The sequence below is a fragment of the Cynocephalus volans genome, chromosome 6 (genome assembly GCF_027409185.1).
Source record: "Cynocephalus volans isolate mCynVol1 chromosome 6, mCynVol1.pri, whole genome shotgun sequence".
Classification (NCBI taxonomy): domain Eukaryota; kingdom Metazoa; phylum Chordata; class Mammalia; order Dermoptera; family Cynocephalidae; genus Cynocephalus; species Cynocephalus volans.
This window is the reverse complement of record NC_084465.1, coordinates 158,655,668-158,680,170: the sequence shown is the minus strand read 5'-3', so window position 1 is coordinate 158,680,170 and position 24,503 is coordinate 158,655,668. Positions and strand designations below refer to the sequence as shown.

General features: G+C 38.0%; 1 protein-coding gene across 2 annotated transcripts in view; it reads right to left on the bottom strand.

The window, feature by feature from the left end:
• Positions 1–24,443, bottom strand: part of CENPP (centromere protein P) — a 247,727-nt gene extending 223,284 nt beyond the window's left edge. The window contains exons 1-4 of one of the 2 annotated variants that reach the window (XM_063099791.1): positions 24,092–24,443; positions 19,258–19,439; positions 14,839–14,927; positions 8,308–8,396 (exon numbers count right to left, since the gene is read on the bottom strand). In XM_063099791.1, the coding sequence (XP_062955861.1) occupies positions 8,308–8,396; positions 14,839–14,927; positions 19,258–19,439; positions 24,092–24,198 (467 nt within the window). In that variant the 5' untranslated portion in view covers positions 24,199–24,443. The remainder of the gene's footprint in view (positions 1–8,307; positions 8,397–14,838; positions 14,928–19,257; positions 19,440–24,091) is intronic. The other variant, XM_063099792.1, reaches the window with a different exon arrangement.
• Positions 24,444–24,503: the final 60 nt, after the last annotated feature.

Sequence of the window (24,503 nt, the reverse complement as noted above, 5' to 3'; positions counted from 1 at the left end):
GACTTCTTGTCACAACCTACACAATCCAAAAGATAATGAAAGGATATCTTTAAAGATCTGAAAGAGAAACTGTCAACCCAAAATTCTACAGCCAGCAAAAATATCTTTCAAAATATGAAGGCAAAATAAAGCACCTTCCAGAGATACAAAAGCTGATAGAATTGATGATCAACAGAACAGCAAAATAAGAAATGTTAAAGAGAAGTTCTCAAGGTTGAAGGAGTACACCAATTGGAAATCTGAATCAACACAAAGAACTGAAGAGTGTTGGAAACAGTTAGAATGAAGATAAATATACAAAAATGTTTTTTCTTATTTTTAATGTTTTTAAAAAATAATTGACTCTTTTTTTTTTTTTGTCCTTTTCATGACCGGCACTCAGCCAGTGAGTGCACTGGCCATTCCTATATAGGATCCGAACCCACAGTGGGAGCGTCGCCGGGCTCCCAGCGCCACACCTTCCCGAGTGCGCCACGGGCTCGGCCCAAAAAATAATTGACTCTGAAGCAAACATAGCATCAATGCACTGAGGGGCTCATAACATGTGTGAAAGTCAACTGTATGACAGTAATAGCACAATGGTTCCAAGAGAAGAAATGGAACACATACTGTTGTTTCTATACTATACAACGAAACTTCAAAATGTTCATGAAAAAATGGAATTAAAAGATAATATAAATCTTTCCATGAACTTTTTTTTATGAATATTCATGAGACACAAAGCTAATTGTCACCCCTCTTGCCCATGATGGGAGGGCCAGATTCAAACTGGCAGCATACCCATTACCAGAAATTGCGTTTGTACCTGGTGTCCCCCACCCAATTATCACCAACCTCCCTCCCCCCTCCTCCTTTCCCCCCACTCCATCCCAAGGAATGTTCTCTCACTCTGCAAGACCAATGCACTACCGTGGTCTTTCTTTCCTTCCTTCTTTCTTTCTTAGCTTCCACATGAGTGAGAACATGCTTTCCTTATTTCAGTCAATATAAGTTTCTCCCAGTTCATCCATACTGTTGCATGGGAGTATTTCATTCTTTTATATGGCAGAGTAGTATTCCATGGTGTATATATACCACAGTTTCCTTGACCAGTCATCCATCGATGGACATTTAGGTTGGTTCCATATCTTGGCTATTTTAAACAGAGCTGCAATGAACATGGGAGTACAGGAATACCTCCGACATGATAATTTCCATTCCTCTGGCTATATACCCAGAAGAGGGATTGCTGGATCGTATGGAAGATCTATCTGTAGTTGTTTGAGAAACCTCCATACTGTTTTCCATAGTGGTTGTACTAATTTAGAGTCCCACCAACAGTGTAGGGAGTGTTCCCTTCTCTTGACACCCTTACCAGCATTTGTTATTCGTCCTGTTGATTATAACCAGTGTAACTGGGGTGAGGTGGTATCTCAATGTAATTTTAATATGCATTTCCCTGATGACTAGTGATGCTGAGCATTTTTTCGTGTATGTGTTGGCCATTTGTATGTCTTCCTTTGAAAAATGTCTGTTCAGCTCCTTTTCCCAATTTTTTATTGGGTTATTTGTTTTTTTACTGTATAACTACTTGAGTTCTATGTATATTCTGGACATTAATTCCTTGTCAGATGCATAGTTAGCAAAAACTTTCTCCCACTCTGTAGGCTGTCGTTACACTCTCTTGATTGTTTCCTTTGCTGTTCTGAAGCTTTTTAGTTTGATATAGTCCCATTTGTTTATTTTTTCTTTTGCTGTTTGCGCTTTCGGGCTCATGTTCATAAAGCCTGTGCCCAAACCTAATTGCTAAAGTGTTTCACCTATATTTTCCCTTAGTAATTTTACAGTTTCAGGACTTATACTTAAGTCTTTAACCCATTTTGTGTTGATTTTAGTGTATGGTGAGAGATACATATCTAGTTTCATTCTTCTGCATATGGATATCCAGTTTTCCCAGCACCACTTGTTGAAGAGGCAGTCTTTTCCCCAATGCAGATTTTTGTTGCCTTTGTCCAATATCAGATGGCTATAAGCCTGAGGGGTGATTTCTGGGTTGTCAATTCTACTCCACTTGTTTGAATGTCTATTTTTATACCAGTACCATGCTGTTTTGGTTACAATAACTTTGTAGTATAACTTGAAGTCAGGTAGTGTTATGCCTCCAGCTTTTTTTTTTTTTTTTTTTTTTGCTCAGGATTGCTTTGGCTATTCAGGGTCTCTTGTTTTTCCATATGAAAGGAAGACTGTTTTTTCCATTTCTGTGAAGAATGTCATTGGTATTTTGATGGGGATAGCATTGAAACTGTAGATCACTTTGGGTAGTATAGACATTTCACAATGTTAATTCTTCCAATCCAAGAGCATGGAATATCTTTCCATCTTTTTGTGTTTTCTTTACTTTCTTTCAGAAGTGGTTTGTAGTTCTCATTGTAGAGGTCTTTCACCTCCTTGGTTAAGTTGATCCCTAGGTACCTTATTTTTTTTGTGACAATTGCAAATGGGCTTGCTTTATTTCTCTTTCTGTTGATTCATTATTTGAGTACATAAATGCTACTGATTTAGGGGCATTTATTTTGTATCCTGCAACATTACTGAAGTTATTAACCAGCTCTAGGAGTTTTTTGATAGAGTCTTTAGGTTTTTCTATATATAGTATCATGTCATCCGCAAATAGAGAAAGTTTGACTTCATCTTTTCCAATCTGGATTCCCTTTATTTCTTTCTCTTGCCTGATTGCTCTGGCTAGTAACTCCAGTACTCAGTAAAATAAAAGTGGTGAGAGTGTGAATCCTTGTCTTGTTCCTGTTCTTAAGGGAAAGGCCTTCAGTTTTTCCCCATCCAGAATGATACTGGCAGTGGACTTGTCATAATGGCTTTTATTGTATTGATATATTTTCCTTCTATACCTAATTTGTTGAGAGTCTTTATCATGAAGGGATGTTGAATTCTGTCAAATGCTTTTTCAGCATTTATTGAGATAATCATATGGTCTTTGTCCTTGAGTTTGTTGATGTGATGTATTACATTTATTGACTTTCATATGTTGAACCATCCTTGCATCCCTGGAATGAATCCCACTTGATCATAGTGTAAAATTTTTTTAATCTGTTGCTGTGTTGTGATTACTAACATTTTGTTGAGAATTTTAGTATCTAGGTTCATCAAGGATATTAGCCTATAATTTTTTTGTTGTGTTTATCTAGTTTTGGTATCAGAGTTATGTTGGCCTCATAGAATGAGTTTGGGAGAGTAGTATCTATTTCAATCGTTTGGAATAGTTTGAGGAGAATTGGTATTAACTCCTCTTTAAAAGTCTGATAGAAGTAAAACTATCTGGACCCAGACTTTTCTTTGTTGGAAGATTGCTAATTATTGTTTCAATCATCTTGCCTGTTATTGGTCTGTTCAGGTTTTCTGTCTCTTCTTTGTTCAGTCTTGGTAGTTTGTATGTGTCTAGAAACTTATTCATATCGCCCAGATTTTCGTATTTGTTGTCATACCCTTGTTTATAATAGTCTCTAATGATCCTTTGTATTTCTGTGGTATCGGTTGTAATGTCTCTGTTTTCATTTCTGATTTTTGTTATTTGGGTTTTCTCTCTTCTTTCTTTTTGTTAACCTAGCTAATGGTTTGTCTATTTATCTTCTCGAAAAACCAACTTTTTGTTTTGTTGATCTTTTCTACCATTTTTGGGGTCTCTATTTCCTTTAGTTCTGCTCTGATCTTAATTATTTCTTTCTGTCTACTAACTTTAGGTTTGGATTGCTGTTGTTTTTCAAGTTCTTTGAGGCGAAGTTTTAGGTCGTTTATTTGAAGTCTTTCCATTCTTTTGATACAAGCATTTATTGAAATAAATTTACCTCTTAGTACTGTTTTTGCAATATCCCACAGGTTTTGGTATGATATGTCTTTATTTTCATTAGTTCCTAGAAATTTTTTGATTTCCTGTTTAATTTCTTCTTGGACCCATAGGTCATTCAGGAGCCTATCATTTAGTTTCCATGTATTTGTATAGCTTCCAGAGTTTTGCTTATTGTTTACTTCCAATTTTAGTCCACTGTGGTCTGAAAAGAGAGTTGGAATCATTTCAATTTTTTTAGACTTGCTGAGACTAGATTTGTGACCTAATAAGTGGTCTGTCCTGGAGAATATACCATGAGCTGATGAGAAGAAAGTGTATTCTTTAGTTGTTGGGTGAAATGTCCTGTATATATCTGCCAAGTCCAGTTGGTCTAGGGTGTAGATTAAATCCTGTGTCTCTTTGTTGACTTGTTGCCTGGAAGATCTGTCCCATACTGAGAAATGGGTGATCAGATCACCCACTATTAATGTATTAGGTCCTATTTCTTTCTTTAGGTCTAAGACTGTTTTCTGTACATATCCACGTACTCCAATAATGGGTGCATACATGTTTGATTGTTATGTCTTCTAGCTGTATAGATCACTTTATCATTATATAGTGGCCTTCTTTGTTGTTTTTTATGTTTTTGATTTGAAGTCTATTTTTTCTGATATAAGAATAGCTACTCCTGCTCGTTTTTAGTTTCCATTTGCATGGTATATCTTTTCCATCCTTTCACTTTTAGCCTATGTGTGTCTCTACCCATGAGGTGGATCTCTTGGAGACAGCACATACTTGGGTCTAGCTTTTTAATCCAATCAGTCAGTCTGTGTCTTTTGAATGGGGAATTTAGTCCATTGACATTTAGGGTATTATTGACAGGTGTTGCTTACTCCATCATTTAATTGCTTGTTGTTTAGCTGGTTTAAATATCTTTTGATCATTATTTCCTCTTTTATTTCTCTTTGATGTTAGTGGCGAGTTTAAGGTGGGATGATTTAGCTTCTTTCTCTTTCTTGCTGGCACTTTTGTTTTAACAATGGGTTTTGCTCTTTCTTGTGTATTTGTGATAGTGGTCACCATTATTCAGATTCCAGATGAATGATTCCCTTGAGAACTTCTTGCAGGGCTAGTCGTGTGGTGGTGAACTCCCACAAATTTGTTTGTCTAGGAAATACACTATTTCTCCCTCATTTCTGAAGGAGAGCCTTGCTGGGTAAAGAAATCTTGGCTGGCAATTTTTTTCTTTTAGTATTTTGAATATGTCATTCCACTTTCTTCTGGCCTGTAGAGTTTTGATTGAGAAGTCTGCTGTTAGTTTGATGGGGGTCCCCTATGAGTGACCTGATGCTTTTCTCTTGCTGCTTGTAGAATTCTCTTTTTGTCTTTGAGCTTTGCAAATTTAACTGTAATGTGTCTTGGGGAGGATCTTTTTGGATTGAATCTGTTTGGGGACCTTTGAGCTTCCTGGATCTGAAGGTCTGTATCTTGCCCTACACCCGGGAAGTTTTCTGCTACTATTTCCTTAAGTAGGTTTTCAATACCTTTTCCTTTCTCCTCCCCTTCGGGAATACTCACGATTAGGATTTTAGAGCACTTGAGGTCTGCTCTCTCTCTTAGAGCTTCCTCATTATTTTTAATTCTTTTTTCCTTTTTTTGTCTGCCTAGGTTATTTCAAAAAGACCATCTTCAAGCTCTGAAATTCTTTCTTCTGCTTGATCTACCTTGCTGCTCAAGCTCTCAGTTGTGTCTTTTATTTCATTGAGTGAATCTTTCATTTCTAGAAGTTCTGCTACACTCTTTTTTAAGGTATTAATCTCTTTGTAGATTTCCTCCTTCATATTTTGGATATTTTTTCTTATTTCATTGTGTTCTCTAATTGAGTCTTCCTTTATTTCTTCAAATTTTCTTAAGATCATTGCTCAGAATTCTTTTTCAGACATTTCAAGGATTGATTCCCTGTTCCATGGAGTTTGACTTTGGAACATTACTGTATTCTTTTGGTGGTGTCATTTCTTCTTGTTTCTTTGTACTTCTAGTATTTTTTCATTGACATTTGGTCATTTGGTAGAGGATCTGCTTCTTCTATTACACTGAGGTTAGCTGTGGAGTGACCCTGGCTGCTACTGTGGTGGTGAGTTGTCTTTGCATGATAGTATGTGTGGTGGTGGTTACATTAAACCACCTTGGGTCCTGTTTCAGAATCTGTGGTCACAGAATGAGCCCCTAGCGCCACACAGTTCTGCTGGGCACACCTCAACAGGTCAGATCTCGCAGGCTGGCACTCCCTTCTGCGTTCAAGGAGTGAGCAGGGCTAGCCACACAGTTCTGTTGCTGCTGGGCTCACCTTGGCACGGGTTGGGGATCAGGCGGGCTGGCGCTCTCCTCCAGGTCCCAAGGAGGGGGGAGGGGCCACCTCTAGCCATGCAGTTCTGCCTCTGCCACTGCTGGCCTCTCCATGAACTTTTTTTTTTTTTTTTTTTTTAAAGATGATCGGTAAGGGGATCTCAACCCTTGGCTTGGTGTTGTCAGCACCACGCTCAGCCAGTGAGCAAACCGGCCATCCCTATATAGGATCCGAACCCGTGGCCTTGGTGTTATCAGCACTGCACTCTACCGAGTGAGCCACGGGCCAGCCTTCCATGAACTTTTTGAAGTACCCTCATATGTGAAATGTTTATCATTTAATGTGAAGGCAGACTGTGATAAGGAATGATTAGAGTAGGGACAAGAGCCAATAAACTAATAACCAAGAATTTTCCAAAAATGAAAGATATCACTTCTCAATTTGAAGAACTACACATTTACAATGGAAAACTAAAAGTAAATTCACATTTAGGCATTTAGTATTTAAACTGCATAATTGTAGAGAAGAAAAAGGAAGAAATTCCAAAATGAGTTATATGAAGTTATGGAGTCTGAACTGAAATCCAGGTCTTCTGACCCATGTTCAGCACCCTTTATAAAATACCAGTCACTCTCTGCAAAGTGGGAACCCATTCTAAGAGAACTATCCAATAGGCTGAGATCAAACATTTATTAAGTAACTATAACATGCCCATTACTACAGTGGGACAGACATCCAACTATTATTCCTTTTGTAATTTCCAAATAGCAGATGCTACTTCCAAAGCATGGTCTGGACAAAAGGAAATATGCGATCTCTGCCATGGCACAACACATTCCTGGTTTTCCTCCTAACTCTCACACAGTTCCTTTCCTAATTCCTTTGCAGGATCCTTCCCTTCTATTCAGCTAGTACATTTAGAATTCCTCAAGGCTCAACTCTAGGCCCTCTCCTACTTTCACTCTATTTTCTTTCCATAGGCAATCTGATTCTTGCTCGAGCCTTTAACTTCTACCCATTAGCAGATAATTCCAGTGCTCTATCTCCTACCCACACCTCATCTGGGCTGCCTATGTCCTATCTTTATTTCAGTGTTTCACAAGCACTCAAGTCCAACATGTCAAAAATAAAGTCATGATCTCACTTGACATGGCGTCTTCCAACTTCTCAGCAAACAAGATCATCATCAAGGAGTTATCCCCTGTCAATGACGCTTGACCCCCACTTATTCAACCAACCCCATATCCACTCAATGTTGCTTCCTAAATATCCCCCAAATCAATCCACCTCTCTATCTCAACTATCATCATTTTAGTCCAAACTACATACTTCTCTTGCATGAATTGTTTTAATAGGCTAGTCATTGACCCACCTGTATCCACTATTGTACTGCTTCAATCCAATCTCCCTGCAGTATACAGAACAATTCTTTCTTGGATATCATACTTCTACATTACTCAGGCCCTGCTCAAAACCTTTCAATAGTGTCACTTTGGTCTTAGGACTATAGTCAAACTTTTTATACCAAACTCCATAGTGTGGATCTTACATGCTTTCTAGCCTCATCTTATATCATACCCGCTGGCTACTGCCCCCTCCCATCACTCTGGGCTTCTGTTGACTGCTCGCAGATGCCATGCTCCCTCTAAGCACAGTGCCTAGGCAAAGCTATTCCCTCTGTCTTGGACCTCTTTGTTAGTTCATGCCTGCTCATTCTTTAGATCTCAGCTCAAGTTTCAGGAAATCATTCCATGTTTTCCCTAACAGTCAAATTCTTGATATATGCTTCAAAAGCATATGTAACTGTCATTTGTAGCATTTAACATAGCCACAATTCTAAATTTATTTCTGTAATTATTTGATTAATATCTAACCTCTTCACTAGGCTCTGAATTCCATGAAGATCAAGGATTACATCTGCTTGTGCTCACATTTTAACTTTAATTCCCAGCATATCGCATGCAATAAATATGCCCTGAATAAAAGAATGATAGATTAAGAGAATACAGGCTTAAATATAAGCCATAATAATGGTGTTATGCTGTCAGAGAAGACTTACTTACCAAGAAAAAGAAAAAGTAAACTTAAAACTGTACAGTAACAATAGTCCCTTAAAATACAAATTTGTAAAATAGCTTACCTTGACACAAATTCACTTAATTCTGAATATTCTGTAGGTTCCATTATTATGTTGAGGTCAGTAATAACAGAAGATAAACTCTCCTTATTCTAAAATAAAGATGAAAAATTTATGTATCAGAGCACAGTAAACCTTAAAATAAAAAGACAAAAATACTTTTGAAATACGCTAAATGAAATGCCACGAAAAAATAAGAAAGGGTAATCAAGAAATAACACTGAAAATATTGGTTGTTAAGAGAATGAAATCAGATCCTTACTCCATACCAAAAACAAAAATGAACTCCAAATGAATAACTTAAACACTGAAACCAAAACCAAAAAACACTAGGAGGAAATATAAACATTTAAGTGATTAATGAGAAAAAACTTTCTAAGCAAACAATACGAAAAAAATTGGCAAATATGATTATATTAAAAACTCAAAATACCTAAGTAAAAAATGACCTTATAATAAAAGAGAAGCAATAAACTGAGAAAAATATTTACCACAAACAGACAGAGGCAATGAAAACTAAAAAGAAAAAGACAAAGGACGTGAACTAAAACTTCAGAGGTGAAAAACAGTTTACATGTAAAGAATGTTCAATCCCACTAGTAATGAAATAAATGTAAAAGAGATGACATTTTTACTTATAAAATGAGCAAAGATTTTAAAATGTTAATGCTGGTAAATACGTTCGAACATGGTAGTGGGAGTATAAATTGGTATAACCCTTTTGGAAATCATTTTGACAGTGCATAACTAAAAATACTCATATTTCTCTATCCCAGCAATTTGACTTCTAAGAATCTATCCTAAAGTAATATATGAAGAAAAAGATTTACGAATAAAGATATTTATAACACTGCTACTTATCACAAAAAAACAGAAACAACTCTACAGTCAATAATGGGGATTGTTAACTAATCTGCTATTTTGATTTGCAAGGTCAGGTTTTCCCTTTTACTCTAGTAAAATTTCTTCATATTTGCTATCTGACTTGTTTTCTCTTATCCTGAGCTGCTGGTGAAATAGCTATTGATGTTTTATAATCTTTGTTTAGTTTTTCTTCTGCTTGAGGGTATAGTGGAAATTGTTAGGAGCAGATGCAGCTTAACTAGGCTGTCTGTGGGCATTTACCACCATATCTAATCAAAACATAAATTCCAGAGTCACTCTTAAAACCCAATAAAAAGAGCAGACAACCCAATTAAAAACTAGGCAAAGGACCTGAACAGACATTTCACCAAAGATGATATACAAAAGGCCAGTAAGCACATAAAACGATGCTCAACATCATTAGTTATCATCTAGTAGTTTCATTTGAGCCAGTAATTCCACTCCTAGTTATATACCCAAGAAAAATGAAAACATATGTCCACTTAAAAACTTGTTCATAAATTCTATAGCAGCATTAGTCATAATAGCCAAAATGTAAAAATAACCACTTCCATCAACTGATGGAATGGATAAATAAAATGTGGTATACCCACATAAGGGAATATTATTCAGCCAAAAAAATAAAGTACTGATACATGCTACAACATGGATGAACTTTGAAACAAGCCAGATATAAAAGGCCACATGTTATATCATTCCATTTACATGAAATGTCCAAAATACGGAAATCCATAAAAAGAAAACAGATCAGTGGTTGTTTAGGACTGAGCAAAAGGAGGGGGAATTGAAGGGTGATAGTTAAAGAATATGGGGTTTCTTTTACCTGTTTTTTTTTTTTTGTCGTTTTTTCGTGACCGGCACTCAGCCAGTGAGTGCACTGGTCAGTCCTATATAGGATCCGAACCCGCGGCGGGAGGGTCGCCGCGCTGCCAATGCAGCACTCTACCAAGTGCGCCACGGGCTCGGCCCTATGGGGTTTCTTTTAGAGGTGATTAAAACATCCTAAAATTGATTGTGGTGATGGTTGCACAACTCTGTGAATATATTAAAAACTACCAAACTGTACACTTTAAAAGGATGAAGTACACGGTATGTGAAGCATGTCTCAGAGCTATTACCAAAAAAAGAGTGGGAAGAAAGAAAAAGGAAAACAAAAATCTCAGAAGCACATCTTATCTCTTGTTCTAGTACATGTGGATATGTTAGATTTTGGCCTTTCATCCATTAGGATAAGTAGGTCACTCTGTAAACACAAAGTCCTCTCTCTTTTTTTTTTCCCGGTGAGTTGTGGGTTCCGTTCAGCCACTGGAAAGCTAACTTCAAGAAACTGTTTTCCTATCTATCTCCTGCTTGTGGTACTGCTAACCAGGTCAATCTCCCTAGTTGGTAAACAAGGGAAGAGACCTTTTAAACAACCTGACCTCAAAGCAATCTCAGCAGCACATTCCTTTCTACCATGGTTCTTTTAATTTAAGCCCACAATTCTCATTTTTCTCTACAATTTAAGGATTGTGGGTAGAGATCTTTAGGAAAAAGGCCCCATTAACTCTGCAAAATTTATATACCTATCATGAAGCACCGTATCAGATTTCAGTGTTTTGGTTCAAATGTCATAATATCAGGGAGATTTTCTTTGGAGTCTGTGATAAGGGGACTGTATTTTCTTTCATTAAAAAATGTCCCTATTTTGGAATCATTTTGTAAATTTCAATGGGTTACAGGACAGAAGTTATGCAAACATACTTATCTGCCACTTTCCCCACAAACTTCTACAAACGTGATTTTTTTTATGCTGCATGGACTAAGAGGCTGATACATGCTAACTGTGATGTTTTTGCAACTCCTCACAAATAGCATTAACAAACCAGACTGTAAATCTGGGGAACAGAATTCTATGTTCCAAACACCTTTGACAACATCTGTGGCAACATGGGTAATCATTCAAACTCCCTAGGTAGATTTCTCTTTAAATAAAACGGTTGACCTAGATAACCTATAAAGTCACTTTTAGTTCTAAGATTCTATTAATATGATTTTAGGTCACTTTTGCCTCAAACATTATATTAATATTATTCTATTACAATATTCAGTAAAATGAGTTTTATTTAGATTCCTTTTAAATTTTTTAGTAGCTAACATCTCTTTCTAGTGAAAACTTTGTTTTCTAAAAATGTTTTAGAACATAGAAGACTGATGTGTCATCACCTTTGTTTTCGTTCTATCAGTCTCAAAAGTAAAAATGTGCTCAATATGTAAAACGGTAAGTGTTTTAGAAGTCAATTTGGCACTATCAACTGGAATTTATACATACATTTCCTTGGACCTAGCAATTCTATTAGAGATATGCAAGTATTTCTAAAAGTATACTTACACAAGTAGGCCCAGAATATGCTGGAATTTACCATTAAATAATAAAAATTTACAACTTTTTTTTAGGGGGTGGCTAGCTGGTCCAGTGACCCAAACGCTTGACCATTACATCACAATTCTAAGCAACATAATAATACAGTCCTTTGTTCCTTTCCTGTTAGGAAGAAACTCTTGGCACCTCCCACACGACTGATCCCTAAAACCCCGCTGATCCCAGAGTTTTCGGATTACTTCCAATGTCTTGCTTACTAGTCTGGTCTTCAAGAAGAATCATAAAATCAAAAAGGCTCAGAGAGAAAGTTGAGTGTTCTTAACACAGCAAGAGAGAGCACGCTCTTTCTGCAGCTTGTTAGTAAAACCAAGCAGTCCCAAACTACCTACATACTATTAAATGTGAATGATGACAATTCATGTCTCTTTAGAGATTCAGCAATCACAAAGTTTTGTCTTTCAAAGAATATCAACAGTTCCTCTCAGGTTTTTTTCCTGCATCCCCTAAAGCATTTACAGAAACTGCAAATAGTCTCTCAATATTTATATTTCTTTCTTGCCATAGTTTTTCGCTGGCCACAAGGCCATGCATAATGAAGACTAAGTTTCCAGCATCCCTTGCACTGATTTATTGGCCAACAGAATGTAAGTGAAAATGATGGGTACACAACTTACAGAAAGTGTCCTTCAAAAGAAAAGGTGAGCCTTTGTTTGCCCATCCCCCTTCTTGATGCCTGAAATGCTAATGTGATAATTGCACCATGATTTGGAAGCCATTTGGAGCTAATAGTATAACTTCCCAAATGGTCATAAAATTTTCAGTCATGCTTTGATGGTATGGAGACCAAAGTATTAGCTTAAAATACTGTTGAAGTCTGGGTCAGTTCTGCCACTGCCTGGTAGGAAGCACTGCAGCAGGGGTGGCAGAACCCAAGTGGCAGAGCAGCTACAGCTTGGTATTACTGGCTTCAGTCCTGTCTGTGCTGCCTCGGGGTGACCACCCAGGCCCAGCACACCAAACCAATGCAGGAACTGGGGGCCCAGTGAGAGCTCATACTGGGAACACCTCTGGTCAGGTAGCAGCCATTCTTCAACTTATCAAAAATGTCTGTGATCTCATCCTTGATCTGACTCAGGACAGCATCAAACTACTCTGATGATTTCCATCAGAGTCTTAAGGTGGACAAGGTACATAACTTAAAGTGATTTTAAAATATTGCATTGTGTGATCTCTCAGGCCACAGCTCCACTAACGAGCATACCAACTAACTTTTGGGCACGACCCACCCTGGAAAGTGCAACTCATTCACCTCAACTTCAGAGGACAGTCTTGCTCTTTTCACTTGGATTTGTGAACAAGCCTCCCTAGCACAAGACTAATTTTGCCCACAGCCTAGCTTCTCATCAGATAACCCATGAAGCCACTATGAGAGTGATAAACACCTATAGCAGAAAAAGCCTGTAAGACCCAAGGCTACTAGATGCCCTGGAGTGGTTTTTCTGAACAATGTATATACTGGAGGGCAGGTGTTCTCAGAGACAGACTGGACATCAGGCTTATGACTCCATCAGTCTGCCATGGGTTGCAGGCCTGCCCCATTGGTGTATACCAGCATGCAGGAAAGCATTCAGTGTGTCACCACTCCAAGGTCAAGATCACATCAGCGACAAAGAAAGAAAATGCAGGTGATCTGACTATGCAACCTTCTACAATGGGACAAAATCTAGGAATTCCTGGGCTACCCAAAGGAAATACCTGGGGTCCTGGCACAGCTTTCCAGCCCAAATGACAGCAATCCATTCGGGTCCACGCTCCATTTTGGTCTTTAGCAGATGATCTTTGTGGTCATGCAGAATATCACCTTGGTAACCCTGTGTAGCCCCAAAACCTGGTGCCCACCTGGGAACAGTGTAACACCCCTAGGGCCACTCACCACCCATACCCCTGACACATGAAAATGCTGTGTGTTTTATCCTGTTCAACGGGCCTTGGCAATGCCACATTGTGCATTTTCTTGGTCCCTTTGGCAGTGTTGAAGGGTGACACTCTGAGGTGACTGCAAGCTTGGAGCTCAATCATTGGATGAGGGGCTTAGACACCCCCCCAGCCCATCCTTAGCCTGCCAGGGCCAGTGGTGGCAACTGGGGACTTGGACTGCAAAGAGAAGCAAATCCTCCAAGCCCAGATACCTGGATCCAGTCCTTGGGACTAATTAGGGGGTGGCTGTCTGACACTTAAGGAGGCAGGGTATGGGCTCCCTGACTGACTCCTGTCTCATACAAAATGGGACAACTTGGGGCTGTTTTTGTGTCTGACAACATTGATAACAAGAACTAGAATGAGAAATCCTGGCACATGACCCTGAATGCAAGTAGGCAGCTTGCCCACAGGACTTGGTTGTGGTAATTGCTCTACATCTACTTTAGTTATCTGATGAGCTAAGGCCAAGACACTCTGCTTGTCCTTCCCTGTTCCATTCCCCTTGTTTGCACACATTCCCTATAACCGCAGCTGGCAAAACCAACTGGTTGAAACTTTTCTGTCATCAAAGTATGAGCCCAGCCTCGGTACTCAAAATCATGCCTGGATCCCATTCTTCTCAGAGGCAGACTTTGAAAGTGTGTTTGCCCTGTTCTGTCCCAATCTGGCCGATGTACCTGCCTGTTACCATTCTGTCTGCTTCATTTCTTCTGCTTCCTGATTTTATGTGAAAGTCTTAGCCAAAAATACCTTCCTTCCCTGTGTTGTGTCTCAAGAATCCAGTATAACTTGCAGGAACATCCGGCCCCAAGCTGCCTTCAGATGACCACAACCACATGAGGCCCTGAGCAAGGATATCCAAATGACTACTCCCAAATTCCTGACCCACAGAAAATGAGTGAGATAATAAAAATTTTTCGTTGTTTTAAGATGCTGAATGTTGGGGAAATTTGTTAAGCAGAAATAGATAACTAATTGATAACAGACGGCTAATATATCAGCTAAGCACTGATGGCATCCAGGACTGTTTCCACAACCTCAGTGGCTTGTACTGGGAGGAGCCCAGGAACATCTTTCAATCTGCCCTACAATAAAGCACCTAAGGGCTCAGCAAAAACCCTACAATATGCAGTTGATGGGGTATTTATACTTACAATTTTTTAAATGTTACCACTTTGCACAAATGTCTACAAGGAGGCCCTAGCTTATGAACTCCTCATCTTGGCCACTGCTGGAGGCTGGGGTGTGGGAATTGTTTATCTTATAGCAGAAGTATCCCTGTTATCATAACATTTTCCTTAATATACCTGAATTTCCAGAATCTGAAATTCAAGTTGAAATGTAACCATGTGGCAATTTCCTGATAATCTGTGTCTCTGTAGAACTTTCTTTATACCTGTAAATCAAAAAAATCAAATATGTTGTTTGTAAATAACAATTTTCTTCCAATACCTATTATTTAATTTTGTATGAGTATACCACATATACATGTGGGTATACGTGTAAAAGTATACGTTAGTAATTGCACTCAAAAAATCTGGAAGAATTTGTACCAAATTGATTATCCTTGCAAAATAGGGTTATTGACAATTTGTACTTTGTAGTTAGCAATTACACCAAAGGTTAAAGTAAAAATAGAAATTTACTAATACAACCCTAGACAAGTTTGATCACGTTAGCTGCTAGATGTTTTTCATTTTTTCAACATTATCTAATTCTCATTAAAAACAGTAAATTGAATCCACGTGTTTACCTCTGCTATCTCTCAAAAATTCCCAAAAATGATAGTGATAAATGGTATTTTTCAAACTGTAACATACTTACATTTAAACGCATAAAATGCCCTATTCTTAAGTACATAGCTCCATTTTTTTTTTTTTTTTTTTTTTTTTTGACCAGTAAGGGGATCGCAACCCTCAGCACGGTGTGGTCTGCACCACGCTCAGCCAGTGAGCGCACCGGCCATCCCTATATAGGATCCGAACTCGCGGCCTCCACGCTTCCAGCACTGCACTCTCCCGAGTGAGCCACGGGGCCGGCCCTCAATATTTTTTTTTACATGTGTTTACCCATGTAACCACCACCCAGATTAAGATATAGCACACACTACATAAGGTTCCCTCATATCCTTTCCCAGGATGTACCCTACAACCAAGAGGTAAACAGTATTCTGAATTTTATAGTACCCCATAAGTTTCCCTCATGCCCTTTCCCAGGCTGTACCCTATCCCTAAGAGATAATCACTTTTCTGACTTTATGTAGTCATCTAGTTTTGCTAATGAAGTTGTTTTTAGAAGGGCACAATTCTACAAGGATAAGGAGAACAGGAAAGATAAGAGAAACCAAATTTTGAAATCTGGAAACCAGATGGATAAACTAGGATAGAACAAGGACAGGTGGAACTGACCTGGCAGACTCAGGAAAACTGAAACCTAAGCCAGTAATGGGGAAAGCCCATAAGCAAGCCCACTTACAAAGCAGAACACCAAAAAGGCATTCTGAATAAGAAGCACCAAGTACCTCTACAGATGGGGGTGAACTTGGGGCTCAAAATAGGAAAACTGGTTAAAGATCTGTTAAGTAAGTAGTTAGGAAAAAAAGACAGAATAGCACATAGTGACATCATTTGCCTCCTGAGAGATGTACTGGTAAAAATAAAACATTACTTCATAGTTTTTCTGCCAAAATTGCATAGGTTGAATCTCATCAAGAGGAAACTATCAGAAAAAAACAGATTGAAGGACAATCTATAATACAGGTGGCCTTCAAATATGTCAATGTCATAAAAAACAAAGAAAGGCTGACTATATTAAAGAAAACTAAAGAGACATGACAGCTAAATGCAATGCCTGATCACAGACTGGATATGGGATTCAAAAAATAAACTGCTAAGGAAGATTAAATATCGTTAAGAGGTCAGTTCTTCCCAGTTTGATCAATAAATTCAACACAATCCAATCAAAGTCCCAGCAAGTTACTTTGTGGACACTGACAAACTGACGTTGGCTGCACAGTATTGAAGAAAAACAAAGAGAATTTACACTACACTATTTCAAGACTAACTATAAAGCTACAGTAATCAAGAGAGTGTGGCATCAGTGAAAGAGCAGACACATAGATCAATTGAACAGAACTGAGAGCGCAGAAATAGACTCACAAATATAATCGACCAATCATTGACAAAGGAGCAAATGCAATTCAGTGGAGAAAGGACAGTCTTTTCAACAAAAGGTGCTGGAACAATTGAACATCCACATGCAACAACAAAAAAAAACCCACCATGAATCTAGATACCGACTTCACACCTTTCACAAAAATTAACTCAAAATAGATCACAGACCTAAATGTAAAATACAAAACTATAAAACTCCTAGGAGATAACATAGGAGAAAATCTAGGCAACTGTGGGCTTTGTCCATAAAAATAAACGTGCCACAAATGTGATAAAAAATAGATGGAATATTGGAAATAACCTAGTTCAACAACTTTATTTTGCAGACATCAAACTCTGGCTGTGAGAGATGTTCTGATGTGTCTGAGGTCCAGGCTTTCTCTTTTTTCCTTATACAAGTATACTATGCATATATGAATTGCATATAAATACATACAGCATGATAAATTTTCAGTTCAGTACTTTTTAACTTGAATACTCTATTTTTTTTTTTAATAAAGAGTAAGAGTATATTTTTAACATATACCAGAAGAGGATTAATTACCAGAATACAAAGTTCACAAATACCAGAAGAGGAGTAGTCCTTCAAAACAATCAATTATCAAACCCATCCACTTATTTTTAACTACATGTATTCAGAGCTGGTCAAAAGACTAAAAGAAAACTTAAAAATCGAAAAACTACCCTTATTACTTTGCAGTTATACTTAATTCTGGACTCCAAACTCAATTATTTATTTTAAAAACCCATTCTTAAGGAATCGAAATTGAGACTATTTAAAAGAATCATCATAGGCCCTAAGGGAAATTACAAAAGAAGAGTTCTAAAAATGTTTGGAGCAATAAAAGCGTAACTGCAATAAAGTATACATTCTTCAAACATGACTATTATGAAGACAGCAAAGATCATTTCATTAGCTAGCTTCTGATATATGCGTTAACATAACAGTATCTGCACAATTAATGTATATTGAATGAAATAATTACTTCAAATAGTTCTTTGTGCTTCCAAAAGCACCTGGCCAAGTGACTCGGTCACACACAGTAAACATTTGTTAATTAACTAAAGATCTGATCGCATCATTAGGTCAGCAAGCACACTCACTGAATCAAATTGTTTTGCTCTCGGTTTGCTCAACAGATTGAAAAGCTGTTAAAATACAGTATTATTACTGCAAATACCATTTTGAACAATGTTGTATTACTTAGCTCCGTTAGGAACAATGATTTATTTTTACTACAAATCTTTTTTCTGTGTTAGAACAAACAAAATGAGACATATGAAACTATAATCTTCAATGACAAGGCTGAAGCATTTTTAAGCTGAGAAGCCTATCAGCTATCTCACCTCTTCATGATATTATCCTTTCTACACTCATGTAGTTTCTTTCTTTTGAAAAAGAGAAAAATAATTATCTGAAAACCAGTGACACAAGGAACTATAGTGTCATATGGCTTCTTCTGATTGGAACATTTCATATTTAGATTCCATTTGCCTGCTGGTGTCAATCTTCTTTCTTTCCCTGTTTAAAATATTTCTCTTCTAGCACCATTAATCTTGTGATACTGCTTCACGATTCACTTCAAGAAATTCCCACAACTACTTAGATTTCTGACTTTAAAACAATATTTCTTCTTTATAATTTTTATATTTTTCCAAGTTTTCTAAAATGAGCACATACCTATATTAGACATAGATAGAAAAAAAGTATTTCACTGTGATAACCCTGTCTGAAATCTCCCATTCTGGCCACAGTAGCTTTCTTACGACCCTATGCCTAATCTTTAAGTTGAGACTTTTATGCTAGTAAAACTCTTACACCTGGCCTATCCTCTCTCTGTACTATGTATTCCATCTCTCCCTTTCAAGTAATTTTAGTTTCCTACATTCTCTCTCCATTTTTATCTGTAATTCTAAATCCCCCAGCAGTGAGCTGCCCAAGATCCTCTGAAGTCCTTCTCTCTCTCTGCTGTTATGAGGGTTATTTCAGAAGAAAAGTCAGGAAGCACTTCCAAAATTGATTTCTGCTTTAAGGAATGCTATTCTTGTCCAACCAAAGTTTATGACATCCAGTCAAACAGCTGAATTAGCTTCCCCTTACCTGTTAAAGCATCACAGACTTTTGGCAATAAAACTTAAGTCACTGGAACCAGAAACCTTCTTTCTGGGAAAAAGTCTGGCTGCTGAAACTTTTCTGTTGGCCACAGGCCATGATAGGAGTAGAGCACTGTGAATGAGGCAGCTTTCACATCAATGATAACTCTTAAGATTTATAAATTAATGGTACTGTTGTTCTTAAAATCACTAATTGTTTATCACTATTACTTGACTATTAAGGTACTTAATGACAGAGACTGTATCTGTTCTTTAATATTTACCTCAGGCAGCTTTTAAGAGTATTATGCACACCATGATATTCAAAAAACACCTGATTAAATAAGTTACCCCAACCACACTTTCAAATAGTTACCTTGCAGCATTTTAATTCACCATTATAACCAATTTCCTATGCATAAGCTTCAACACCACTCCTCGATTTAAAATAATTCTTACTTTTTTCTGTCAGCTCAGTGATGGTTAGGTTCTCTGTCTTCTTGGAGTAATTTCTTATAGTGATGCCAGTGAGCATACTTAGAAATGAAAGTTCTGATTCTAAATGTCCAAGCTGACTTCTCGGATCTTTTGAAGATTCCCATCCTTCAGAATCTGATTGGTGTATTTCTTGAAATGATTTTCTACAAAGCAAATATCAGAAATAATTATTCCAATTACTAACAAGCGTTTCACCTAATAACCCAGTTTTCCCCAAACCATTCCTCTTCTGTCCTCCTTACTCTCTTCCCATTGAAACAACATAAGAATTTTCTCAAAACCATTGTGGCTACTAATATAGAAATCTTTTTTTTTGTTTTTGCAATCTTTAATTTCAACAAAAAACAAATGTAATAAATTATACTACCATTTTTTTACATATTAGAAACACTTTAAAATAAATTTCAATAGTAGTATTTTGCAAAATTAAAATGTCGTTTCTAACCCAGGAATTTCCAACCTAAATGTCTGATATCACAGAACACCTCAAATTAATTTGAAAGACGTCTCAAAATTAAAAAACAAAAGTTAACTAACTTTAATTTCTAAACCAACTAAATATCACATTTTATACTAAGAAAAAGATTTCTCAGGAAATCTAAGAATACAAGGGGTAAAAATTCCAAAATAAGAAATAGCATAATCTATTTAAGCACCACTATAACCAGACATTTTTCATTGAGAACATACAACTCTATTTTCCTTGAAAAAAGAATTAAATTTTAGCTAATAATTGCATTGGATGATGGTATTTTACTTTTTGTCATTATTTCCTTTGAACTCTCTGCTACATTCTATACTGCTGACTTCTGCAATCTTATATAACATTCCTTCCTTGGGCTCTGGGGCATGATTATCCTAATTCTCATTTTATATCTCAGGTACTCCACTGTCTCCGTTTCTCGTCTCCAACATTAGTGAAAAACCCTAACACTCTTGCCTCTGCTGTCCTAAATATGTATTCTTTCATTCCAGAGGAATAATCAATGATTAACCTCAGCTTTTCTATGCCAATAACTTCTAATCATATATCTAATCATATATCTCTTCTTCCTGCAAGATAGATCTAGCTTGATATCTCACCAAATGTTTTTTCCTCGAATCAGCTTTTCCTCCAAACTTCCCTACTTTTGTTAATGATAAAAATCTTCCCTTGATAGTTCAGGCTCCCTATCTCGGAAATTATCCTTGGCTCTTTCACTCACATCTGGACCTACCAACATCCTTTCTGCTCCCTCACATACCTATTCTTTCTTTTCTATTTCTAATTCCACTACATTAGCCAACGCCCCTATATAGGTAATAAAATAAGTCCATACTATTCACACCAGGGATCCAAGATGTATAAAGTCTGTAAAAAAAAAAATTATTTAAATTTTATTTTAATGCTAATTTAAAATATTAATATAAATGTGCCCTATATCATCTGAGAAACTGCTACACCTTCCTTTGCATTTGCCATCAGGGATTGATGCCAAAAAAATTACTTTAAATATAAACAGCCGATGAAAAAAGAAAAGAGGCAATCTTCTTACATGAATTTCTGCCAAGTGAACACCAAATAAGGACACAGCGAGCTATGAATAAAGATTTCAAGGTATTTCCAATAGAGCAAAGTGGTAAGAGAACCAAGTCAATATTCTATAGGACAGATATGCAGAGCTCAGAAAAGATCCTACAGTTGGCAGAAGGGAAAATGGGGAGTTATTGTTTAATGGGTACAAAGTTTCAGTCTGGGGTGGTAAAAAAGTTCTAGAGATGAATTGTAGTGACGATTGCACAACAATGTGAATGTGTTTAATGCCTCTGAACTATACACTTAAAAATGGTTAAAAGAGAAGGGCCAGCCCATGGCTCACTTGGGAGAGAGTGGTGCTGACAACACCAAGTCAAGGGTTAAGATCCCCTTACCGGTCATCCTTAAAAAAAAAACGTATAAAAGAGTAAATTTTATGTTATATATATTTTACCATAAAAAAAGAGAACCTGCATATTCAATGAGAATAGCAGCTATCTACTTGGAGCAAAATATCATTGGTCTGTTTCAACTAATAATGTTAGCTTGAATTATTGTGGGTTACTTTGAATTTTTGGTTTTGTAGTTTTATTATCTGTAAACCTGTCTTAGTAGCATAAAAATTTTGTCAAAATTAGACGTTCACAAGAAAACGTTTTCCTTTAAAATGAATCTACACCAAGGTCCAGGGTTCAATCCCTGTATCAGCCAGCCATTAAAAAAAAAGAAAAAAAAAAAAAAAAAAAACACGAATCTACACATGATCAGAATAAAAGTCAATGATCTATTAATTAGTATTAGTTATTATGAAACAAGCACTGTTCTAAATGAGTTATATACGATGGATCTTCAAAAAGTTTATGAAAAATTCATATTATTATTTTGGTTTCGGTCTTGGTTTTTCAGTGGCTGGCCAGTAAGCAAATCTGAACCCGTGACCTTGGTGTTCTCCTTGGTGTTGTCTTTTGTTTTTTTTTTCTTTTTTTGCAGCTGGCCATTTATTATCTTTTAATTCTGTTTTCCCATAGACTTTTTGAAGTACACTCGTTTATTAACTCAATTAGTCCTCACAACAACCCAAAAACTTGAGTACAATCTTACCAAGGAAACTGCAGCACAGAAAAGGGAGATTATGTAACCAAAAATCACTCAGTTAATAACAGAGCCAGGATTTGAAGGCAGGCAATTCCGCTCAAGTGTGGACAAATGGATATATGTAGCAGAATAATTTAGCTCCAATTTTCCTTTCTCCAATCCACCTATCCATTTAAAATTATCTACAAAATAGCTTGGTACACAGATCCCAATCTTCCTCCTCCACCACAGTGAAACTTCACATTAAATCCAACCACCTTGGATTGACATTTATGTCTCCCACAATCTAGACTCTTCTGACTTTCCCAGCTCCATAACTGCGAAGTCCAAGATTACGTGAATAATCTACTATACTATCCTGGGCTAATAATGACATCTTGTGGCCAATAAAGAAACCATTTTCTCTCCATAGCAATAGAGCACAGAAATCTGGGAGTAGGGGTCTTCTTAAAATGCAGATTCTGGGCCGACCCCGTGGCACACTCTGGAGAGTGCGGCGCTGGGAGCACAGCGGTGCTCCCGCCGTGGGTTCGGATCCTATATAAGGATGGCCGGTGTGCTCACTGGCTGAGCACTGGTGCGGCTGGTCACAAAAAGACATACATACATACATACATACATACATACATACATAAATATAAAATGCAGATTCTGAATGGTTACCAGAAGCTGGGAGGGGGATGGGGAGAAGTGGTGGATTAACAGGTACAAAGTTACAGGCAGATAGGAAGAAATCCTGGTATTCTAGCTTGACTATAGCTAGTAATATATTTCTAAATAGCTGGAAAAGAGGATATTGAACATAATCACCACAAAGAAAAGATAAATGTTTAGGTGATGGATATACTATCTACTCTAAGTGAATCATTGTACAATAGATGCATGTATTGAAACACACTGTACCCCACAGATATGTACAATTAAAAAATAAAAAAATTTTAAAACAGGAAAAAACCCACAGATTTTGATTCAGTAGGTCCCAGTAATGCTGAAGTCTCACAGATGATGTTACTACCCCTAATCAGTGGAGCACACCTGGAGTAGAAAGGGTCTTTAATACATTTCCTGTCACTTACGGAGGAGCACATATGCGCCCTGTGCATCTGATTCCCTCTCCGTTTTACCAGTTTCCTCTACTTTCATGACCACAGAGAACATAACTATAAACATTTTCTTTAGACCTCCTTCTCTTTCCCATTTTCTTGTCCAGTAAGCTCAGGAAAATCTCATTCTCTCTGCACCTACAACAAATTAGTCAACTAAAAAAAAAAAATGAAGGTAGTACGCTTTCAAGTAGCTTGCATATTTGAGATGACACATACACAATTAACATTAAAGAACTTTTCTCTCCCTCTCTGTCAAGAAATGAAAGTGCCTGGACTTTGGAGTTGAATTTTTAGGTTCCAATCCAGCTTTTCCACTTCCTTTCTCTGGGACCTTGGGCAAAATACTTCTCTGAGCCTCAGTTGCCTTAACTTTAAAACGGGATTAACAATAGTACGTACCTCAGAGGATTGTCAAACTCTCCTACAAACCGTATTAATTATTTTTCTTCACATCAACTTTTTTTTACCTGTTATTTTTCAAAGAAAGTTTTATGTCATTATCATGAGAAATCACTATCCCTTGCCATGTGACCCATAAAAACAAATGTCATGAAACCAAACAGTTATTAAATCCCAACCACATATGAGGGTAGTTCAAAAAGTTCGTGGAAAAATAGAATTGAAAGATAACACGAACCTTTCCACAGGCTTTTTGAAGCCCGCATGAAGGGCCAGCCAATTAGCTCCGTTGGTTAGAGCGCAGCCTTACAATACCAAGGTCAGGGGTTCGCATCCCCTGTACCTACCAACTGCCAAAAGGCAAAACAAAGGAATTTGTCTGAAGCCCGTCTGTACTGCTACCTACCCACCGCAAGATTATCTAGTTAGGAAGATAAGACTTTCTCCTTGGTAGCCACCCACACGGACGACAAGCTTACAACAGAGCCCATGCGCGGTGCTCACACTCCGGGCCACCATCAGCACAGAATCGATCTGTGCTCACGCCCACATTATAAGGCGTCCCACGCTGTAATTTTCAGCAAAGGACTGGCTGGGCATAGCAACCCAGACTATCTGTGGAGATTGATCCTCCTTGCCCGGGAACGCCGGACTGAAGGAGAGGACAGGGGCCACATACTGGACTCGGGACGCCTCTACGCAGGGCGCCGGCTGCTCCTCGCACGCCCGCCGCAGGGCCGCGATCTCGGCTCGCAGGGCGCGTACCTCGGCGGGTTCGGCGTCCATGGCGTGGCAAGCACGGCGTACCCTGACGCCCGGCTGGCCTCGCCCGGCGCTTCAAGCCGCGCGCGCGCTCCCGGGGCGGACCATCCTAGAGCTCGCGGGGGGAAGTTGGGAGAGCGACGCGTGCCCTCCGCGGCCCACCCTGCTCTCGCACGGTACTCTGGATCCTTGGTGCCCCTGAGCACGTGGCCACGGCTATCTCTAAGCAGTCCCTTCACTTTCGGGAGTTTGTTCCTTCCAACCCGAACCCAAGCTCCCACCCCCGCTGGAGGTCTTGGAGCCACCCGGACGCGAACGTCACGACAGGG